Here is a 9,219-nt window from a genome sequence, read left to right as displayed (position 1 = left end):
AAATAAACCTGAATTATTACAAATTTTTGCTAATTGTCCTATAGTTCTCCCACAAAGTTTATAATAGAATGGGGGAAGGGACTGTGCAGCCCCCTTAGAACCCTTGGCCCCCTTTCCTGGACAGCCTGAGCAACTGCTCGCTCTGGCCTCTGCCCCAGGTGCCTTCTCCCTGTGTCCTGTTAGCCTTGACCTGACCCCAGCTGGTGCCTGAGGTCCCAGCGTCCCCCAGGGCCACCCTCCCCTTCTCTCTCTGGGTCATCCCAGAAGGGCGCACGATGCTAGGAGCCTGTTCAAGTGATCGTGTTTAAAAAGCATGTTTGGCTGTGCTTAGAAGGAGTCCACACAACAATGCCTGAATTGGGGCCCCAAGGACTCGGCCCAGGACATTGTCTGTGCAGTTACAGAAGAGGGTGGGGGCCCTGGAAGCCTTTCAGGACCCCTGGGGTTAGCGCGTGGGGCTAGGCTACGAGGAGGCGGGTGACGCACGCAGTAAAGCAGTTACGGGAGGATTCTGGGTGGAAAAAATAGCTGCTGGTTCATTTTTCAATATTTCTCTTTAGGCTTTGGCCTAAAATAAGCATAAAAACTTCTGGTCACTCAGGTCAAACCCAAAGTGGAGCAAGATGTTAGGAACAGCCAGGAAGCTGGGATGGTGCGTCGTGTGTGGTGACCAGCGGGGTGTCTTCCCACTGAGTGTTCTGGACTCCACAGGGGTGGATGTGGCTGAGACAGCGCTGCCAGCAACTGCTTCAGAGGTGGTGAGGTGAAGTGTCAGCCAAGGAGCTATCTTCCACACTGGAGCCCCACATCTTGTCTGTAGGTCAAACCCAGACAGCCAGGCACCCTTCCCTGGGCAGTGGGCTCAACAACTTACACCTGCGTAAGTGGTCTGAAAGAAACAGAATAACACATCACAACAAGGACAATGAAATCCACACTTCACCTTGCACGGAACACAGTCACACCCACTTGTCAACCTGCTTAAAGTGGTTGCGTTGTGCCCCACAGCAGAGTCAGAGGAGGCTCTGAGCTCCTCCAAGCCTGGCAGCAGTGGATGCCCTTTCTTCTCACACAAGGAGGAAGGCTTTGACCGATCCCAACTGGGACAGAGGAGAATCTGGTTCAAGTCAAGCGCACCTGAGAGGAGCATGCCACCCAAGGGTGCACACAGCCTGAGGAGCCCAGGGGCGCAGCCACACAACCCAAGGAGCAGGTGGCAAGGCCTCCCTGTGTGTGGGGCGTGCGTCCCGCTCGCCTGCTGGGCATGCACAGGGCCCCTTGTGGAGATGTGTCCTGACAGATTCAAGTGGTAATTGGGGTGAACCGTCCTCAGATAGGTGAGCATGTGTCAGGGGGCGTTCAAAACCTGGGACCCAAGAAACATGGGCAGGTTTCTGGAGTGGGCATCACCCCATGGCTTGCAGAGGATGCTGGAGGCAAGGGGAATCATTCTGAATTGAAACCCACAAAAACAGCCAGTGCTGGTGTGGCTGCAGCTCACTGGTAGGGAGTCTGCCCAGCGGGCGAGGCCCTGGGACGAGCCTTCAGGGCTCCAAATACATGGCTGCTTTATAGCACAGAATTCAAATATTTGAATCAAGATGCAATTTTATATCAAAATCATAGTTACAATCACCATGCTTCAGGTTAGAGTCTGGAGTTACAAATCGGCTTTTCTGTGTCCAGAAGGGCACTCTCCCGAGGGCATCTGACAATACTGTGTGGCGGGCTCTGAGGAGCATGATGGCGTGGAGTCAGCGACAGGGGCGGCTTGGCCCTGAACTTTGAAGCAGAGCCACTGCGGCGCCCTGGCCGCCTGCTTGGGCCCAGGTTGGGAGCTGAGTCTCAGAGGCCAGGCGTAGGCTGCAATGTTGCCAAGTGGAAGGAGGAGGCCCAGTCCGTCTGGGTGCAGATCCATGCAAATCTGTGCCCAGCACACACCTTGCCACTCAGGCTTGCCTGCTTTAGCGCACACACTGAGTGCTTCCGGAGCACCTCCGGGCGTCTCTCTGCTCTCTCACGACCCAGCCAGCTCCAGACACAGTATGTCCACATTTGTGGCCAGTGAGCCCGTGAGCCTGTCACAGTAATGACCTTCCTGCCCACTCAGCTCTCTGGTTCCCACTAGACACTCAGGTGCAGAGTGTGCAGCAGGCAGCAGGAAGACCTGAGACCTTAAGAACAGAGCGGTGTGGCTGACACTGGTACAGCAAGACTGCTGTGCAGAGGGCGGGCAGGAGAGAAATGTAAAGGAGGTAGGGCCAACATTCAGGGACACGGACCGGTCCAGAAGACCGACAAGGAAACCGGGCTGGGCAGAGAACGGTGGAGACAGCACCACATGGGCTCCCGGTCTCTGGTCGCTGACGTGCAGCGCGGGGCTCTGCCAGGTGACAGACCCAGGAGCTCTCCACCACGAGGTCAAATGTGACAGTCACAGGCACAGAAAAGCTAGTGTGAGCTCAGGATTACAACCTGAAGCATCTATACTGTAACTACAATTTTGATATGAAATTCCACTTCTGATGTGCAAGTTTGAACGCGAGCAGCCAGGCAGGGAGGGAGGCATTTTGGAGCAGACTTTGGTAGCCGTGCTGGTTGCTTGCTCACCTGCCTTCTGCTCATGGAGCCCTGGTGACCCAGACTCCCGCCCACCAGGTCTGAGCAGGTCACGCACTGGGCAGGGAGGCTGCCGGATGCCAGAAGGACTCCCCTCCCCCTTTGCTGCACCTCATTTCTCCCAGTGACCAGGTCTGTTCAAGCCCCTCACAGTCCTGCCATTGCTAATCTCTGGCTTCTTAGTGGCCCAGTTGGCTTCCTTGGCTTGTGTCCCTGTCGCCAGTTCCTGGTGCTAAATTCCCCATGCGGAAGACCTCCACTGATCACTGAGCGCACACCAGTGGTGCAGCAGTGAGCTAGTTTTGTGTGTCTCTGGTTATGTTTACGGAACAAGGAGACTCAGAGTCAAGCAGATGTGAATAAACTTCCATAAGAAAAAAGTTTTAGTGAATATGTATAAGCATCGATCAAAAGCCTGAAGCATGCTGCTACTCTCCTGGGCATACTCTGTGCTGATAAGGAGAGACCGGTATTTGGGGAAGAAGCAAAATATCTCATGAGGAAGGGAGTGACATGGAGCTCGCTGTGGACTTGGTGTCTGCCACGGAGCAGCAGCCACGCCCCCACTCTTCCCCTCCTCACCCACCGCCGGCCCTCTGTCTCCTCGTGGGGCTGGTGCAGGAGCTCCAGAAGGTTTGCAGCCAGCTCCTGCCCCATGTGGCACTGTCCCCTCAGATCCAGTGCCTCTCCAGTTAGAGGCCTGCAGAGGGCTCTTGCCCAACGCCGTTTGGGGGCTGACAGAAAATGCACGTGCTCAGGACAAATGCACTCTTTCCAAACCCGAAGATGGCTGAGCATACTCACACAGAGAGAGCCGCAGGAGAGAGCCGTGACTGGGCCTGTCTTGCCTGACTTATTCCTCCAACAAAGCCCTATAAACAGCTACAAGGTAGGCTCGCCAGTCCACACACCAGAAAACAAACCTGGAGAGACGAAATCACCTACTGTGGGCTACTCCGAGGCTGCTAGAATTCAGGCCGCCTGGCTCGCGCGTCTTCGCTGTGGCCGGTCATCGACAGCCAAGCTCACTAGCACTAGTGTCCGGGAAAGTAGAGACACATTTTTGTGTCTCTTTAAGAACCACTATTTGGGAGTAGGGTTACTGAAGTGTCACATATCTTCACATAATATGTATTTATATGAAGTTTTAAAAAATCCACAAATAATTTTTAAGGTTTTTAATGCACGAAACAATCATTTCCATAACAGAACAGGCACTGACTCACTAGCAGTGAAGCGCTACTTAAAGGAGACCCCTTCCCCACAGAGTAAGCGGGACCACAGTGTAAGCAGACACGAAAGGAGGTGACCACTTCAGGGTGGGTGCAGCCCCTAACGCGCACGAGACATTCAGATATGGCTTATAATCTCACAGCACTGTTTCCATAATGATGCACGGGACATTTATACAGACTGGTAAGATGCTCTTGACTCAGACATTAAACGAAAATACTGAAGAGGTAGTTTTGCCAATGCAGGGTGAGGGAAAAGGCTTGATGTCGCTTTGGTCGTTTACTGGAAAATCGACAACCATGTCCTTGCAGTTGGTTCTGCCGTCGCTCTGGCTTCCTCTGGGTCAGCTGGGAAGGTCGTGCTTTCAGAAGCCCATTCACAACCCCCAAACGGCTTGCTCTGGACAGTGGAGCTTCTGGGCAACTGCTCCACAAATTGGCTGGCAAGGTCCCATCACATTTTTGTTTTTAAATATGAGATAGACTCTGGCTCAATGGAGGTGTGTGAAGGCCTGCCCAGCAGTGGTAGGAATTCATCCCGGGTCTCCTCAGTCCTACGTGTGGTTCCCTGATCCTAACATCTACTCACACCCACTAACACTGGTAGCTGAAAGTGAGCATTGCTTTAATTTTTTTAAAAAGTCAGGTATACATTGCATGGTGATTCAACCAAATTTCTCATGTTTTTAATTGTGTTCCATGAAATCTTCACAGCTCAGACTCCAAGGGAAGTTCGGCTTCCAAGGTCTGATTCTGCCTGCTGCTTCTGAACACGGAACAGGACAGGCCTGGGAAGGGATCTAAACAACAGAACCGTGACAGAGTCCTCTGATCTACACTGAGGAACCATTATATCCTTCCCATGAGAAAGAAGGCCATCCTGAAAGAAGTGCAAAGAAGCAACAAAGACCTGTGTCAATTTGCAAAACCAGAAACAGTCATTTGCCAGACAACAGTTAGGAACCACTAGGAAGAGAGTGACAGGACACGGGCCTGACTTGTTACACATGAGAAAGCATAAATACACGGGCAGTGAGTGTTCTAGGTGGCCGAGGGCTTGTGCAGGTGAACGTGCGCAGACAGGCAGGGTTCTGGGCACATCCCCAGCGGGGCAGCAGTTTCACACACTGCAGTCGAAGGCCAGGAACGGGAAGAGCGCCGCACGCACAACACACACGCGGGTCTCCGCTCACGTCCGTCCTTGCAGATGCACAAGGAGAAGCAAAGGTCAAGGTGAGCCTCCCTGCGTCCACTGCTCACCTTCTTATTCATTATCAGGCTCAAGTTCATCTCCAGGGAGGTCACAGCCACACCCCTATAGGCCCCCAGAGCCAGGACCGCGCGGAGCCAACCCAGGCCGGGCAGTCAGGAGCTCCAGCCTGCAGGGACCCGGGTTCCATCAACAGGAAGCCCCAGGACGTGGTGGGCTGCAGCTCTCAGGCTGCGCGGGAAGGAGACCGTGGGGCAGCCCAGGGCGCGCCAGCATGCGGGAGCGGGAGGAGCTTCGCGCACTTGTGCAGAAACAAACACAAAACCCCACCCCCGCGCGGTCGGCCTTTACTGGTGCGATCTGTCTGTGCCGAGGGAGGCGCTGTGCTGCTGCTGCGCGCCATCCAGGAGCCTCCTCTTCTTCTTCTTGTTCTTCTTGCCCTTTGCCTTTGGCGTCCTCTTCCCTGTGACAGGGAGAGAGAAAAACATAGAGAGATGTCAGCAAGGGCGCCTTCTCCAGGACGGAAAGCACAGAGCAGTGAGGGTTTCAACGAAGCCCATCTGGAAAGCATCACCTGGAAGAAACGAGTCTCCGAGAGAAAATGGTGCGCATTAATTTTGACAGAATAATAATAATTAGTAAATTGGATAAGCCGCCTAAAACAGAGACTGATCTCCCTGTTTCTGGGCACTGGCAGATTTAAAAACATCCCAGGGCCAGAGCAGCCTTTCGCATAGCGTGGTGCCCCCAGGTCCCATTCATCCTCCCAACGTCACAAAGCCACTCTTTTCCAGACAGCTTTACATCCTTCTCCAGCTCCCCATGTCCATGTGTCCAAAGAAAATAAGCGTCTGTCTGCCCCTAACATGGCAGCGCTCTCAGCGCTGCCTGCCCCAGTCCAGGGCGGGCTGCCCACAACACTTCTCCCCCCGCTCTCCGACACCCACCTCAATGGTTTCCATGCAACGCTTCTGTGTGCACCAGGACCTCAATCATGGTGCGCCTCACAGGTTCTTGCCCAAAGCTCTGGACAAGCTTTTTATTAAATAATAGAGGGCAAGAAGATGCTTGTTTGCTTTGATAAACCGGCAGCGTGCACCTAACCGGAAGTCATACTTAGGCCATCGCCTCTCCTTCCTTGCCTGGGCTCCTGCGAAGTCCGCACACCAGCTGAACAGCTGAGGCTTTTCTCCGTCAGGAGCTTGGGTGTGAGTTTCCTGCTCCATACTGAGCCTTTTCCGTGTTTCCTCACGAGCATGTGCCCGTGAGAGTGGGAGGAGAAGACCTCAGCGGAAGGCATGTGCTTTTGGTGCCTTGCTCGCTCTCTACATACACAATAGCCATGTGATTTGTAGAAAAGGGCTGTAAAGGTCCCGGCACTTCACAGAGTATGTGGCCGTCAGCTGCTCAGCAACCAGGAGAGAAGAGAGCCCCGGTAGCCTTCTCCTCCCTCCGCTTCCAGTTTTACCTTGCAACTCCTGGATGTGTTTTCCAGCCCAGGGGTAGTGCTCTGACCCACAGAGGAGTGCTCAGCTCCAACACAGGACCGGCCCTGTCCAGCCCTGCTCTGAGACCCCAAGGCCAGCAGCAACAGAGAAAACGGCTGATGGGAAGATGACAAGCAGCAGAGCTGAGGGTGTGTACCGGGCAGGAAGCCAGGATCCGAGAGGTTAAGAGAGGCAAAGAGGCGAGTGATCTGAGGCCCAAGGAAGGGGCACTCATTTCTTTCTCATGGGGAGGGGTATGTTTTCACGGAGGAGGACAAGTCTCACCCGCAAGACCCTAGTATGGTGGGCCACGGATGACAGTCAACCAGCGGCTGCTGGGCAGAAATTTTGATCACAAGCAAAAAGAACAGCGTATTGCTGTAGGAGGGTACATTACAACAATGGGAACATGGTCAGCACCCAGTCATAGGAAGTCACGAGGTGCTCCAAGGTCACTTCTGGTCTCCTTACATCCTGGCATTCGGGCTCTGAAGGCACTGTGCCTTCTTCAAGTAGTGTTAATCCTGCCCGGAGAAGCCCGAGTCCAAGCCCTCACAGTCAGCACCTCTGTAAAGTGGTGACTTTGGATAACATGTCTCTGAGGATGGGACACCCCTGAGGAGGGCAGAGGCGGAGACTTCAGATAGAACAGCATATCATGAAAGAGGCTTTAGTTGTAAAGCTCCGTAAAGAAGTTTTCTTGGCTTTTACTTTTTCTAAACAAACAACAAAATAGCAGTTAAAAAATTCCTATTGACCATATTTTAGAAATTTATTTGATTTATACTTCACTTATTTAAAGCCTGGAGTTTCTCTTAAAGGCAAAGTGAAATTAAGTGAATAGAAAATAAAGCTAACATTGTATGATTCTCAAATATGTTTTGCAAAGTAAAAATGTAATAAATATATTATGTAAAGAAAGCATTTCATATTCATAATTTCAATTCTTCACATAAATTATGTAGTCAGTGTTGTGTTCACAAACTGCAAATCCACGCAGAAAGACCAGAAACTCTCAATTGGCCAATTTTGTGTCCTTTACTCAATTCATTGTCTTGATGTAGCAACTGGACTTCAGGTTTGCTGGTTGAAATAATATTGTGCAGAGTGGATGTAACTCAATATTTGTATACAACAATTGGTATCTAGGCCAAAAATCAGCAATGGTTCTCAAAACTTACTCAGATAAAATGACTTCTCCGATTGCATGATTATTGCTTTGGCAAGAAGGCACCTCCCAACTAGCATGGCCCAGCGCCCTCCCAGTGACCCCAAAGCTCTTCCTCATGACCCCTTCTGTGGCGTCTCTCCGTGGCATGTGGTGCGTGGTTTTGCTTTGGGCTTGCCCCATTTCTCATGAACCCCACAGAACCAGGAGAGTCAGGCCCAAGCCGACTGAGAATGCTTGTGGTTGGCAGCAAGTTGTTCTGGGTTTAAGCTCAACTGAAAGTAATAAAAGAATATTGAAGACAAGGGATAGAAAGGGCCTTGCCTTCATTTCTTCAGAACTGAGACCTCCGAATGTAAGTTCAGCACCAGGATCAGTGTTCACGCAGACATGCCTGCAACCCTGTTCTGATCTGCGCACTCGAAAGCACGTTCCGTCACACACTCACTCAAGCGTGCTGGCACTGGCTTCCCTCATATCGGCAAGGAGGAGACGAAATACACAGGATGGCTTTAGGGCCCAGCTCCCTGCACACTTGTACCGCAGTCACACTGTGAGGGAAGACAGCTAGAGAAGGGTGGGGGCATCACAGAAAGCAGCTTTGTGCCTTGATTTAACCTTCTTACTTTTTTGTCCATGAGAAAAAACTCAGCATGTTTACTGTCCAAGACCAAGAGAACAGAATCTGAGTTTTGTGAGAAGACACAGAATCTCCGTCACTGAATCGTCGCGCTGTCTTGTGAGAAGACATCCAACTCTGGTGGCAAATTCTTCACACCTTTGTCCTGAGCTATCCAAGCCTACAAGAACCCAGGAAGTCACTACAGAGAATCTGCAAAATCAGACAGAACGAAGTCTGCAGGGTGATTGGTTTTTTCCCTCGTGGGGGTTGAATCCAGGACCATTGAGCCTTCACATTGAGCTGTATCTCCAGTCTTTCAAAACAAATTTAAATTTTAAGCCAAGGTGCTGCAAGGCTTTCCAGGCTGAACTCAGACTTGCAACACTCAGGACTCGGCCTCCTACCATGCTGGGATCACCTCTAGGCATCATCATGAGCTGTGCGATCCCTGGCACAGACATTGCTCTGCTTAGGGAAGGCAGCGTGGTGACAAAGAATGGCTGCCTCTGGGTGTGAAGAGACCTACAGCCCAACAGGCCTGCTCTTAGGACTGTGTGCCTGGTGGGACCTTCTGCTTCCATGTCATAGAAAGAAACACCCTGCATTTCTCCCTAGAAAGTTTTACAGCACTGTGTCCCTAGGATGAAAGGACAGCGTATAACATATCACTGGCAAGACAGGACTGTCTTCAACAGATACCCAAGCCACACTGTAACCAACGTGACTGCCGTGACTCACACTCAGTGACTCGGTCCAGGACCCATGATCTTGGGCACAGGGAAGAGACTGTCACTCACCAACATGCCCATGACTGCCACTGGCAGTGTGGGGAACTCGCTATGAACCAGGGCACCAGGCAAGCTCCCGTGTGGCATGGAACT

The 9,219-nt window shown here is 52.0% G+C and overlaps 1 protein-coding gene across 2 annotated transcripts in view; it reads right to left on the bottom strand.

Moving 5' to 3' along the window:
* Positions 1-3,808: 3,808 nt before the first annotated feature.
* The window catches only part of Rspo2 (R-spondin 2), a 140,113-nt gene continuing 134,702 nt past the window's right edge, over positions 3,809-9,219 (bottom strand). For both annotated transcript variants that reach the window (XM_023702303.1, XM_023702304.1), the window contains exon 5: positions 3,809-5,524. In XM_023702303.1, coding sequence (XP_023558071.1) covers positions 5,409-5,524 — 116 coding nt within the window. In that variant the 3' untranslated portion in view covers positions 3,809-5,408. The remainder of the gene's footprint in view (positions 5,525-9,219) is intronic.

Source organism: Octodon degus, unplaced genomic scaffold (assembly GCF_000260255.1).
Source record: "Octodon degus isolate 3935 unplaced genomic scaffold, OctDeg1.0 scaffold00148, whole genome shotgun sequence".
Taxonomy (NCBI): domain Eukaryota; kingdom Metazoa; phylum Chordata; class Mammalia; order Rodentia; family Octodontidae; genus Octodon; species Octodon degus.
Note: the sequence above shows the minus strand (reverse complement) of the source record. Positions and strands in the feature narration are given on the sequence as shown.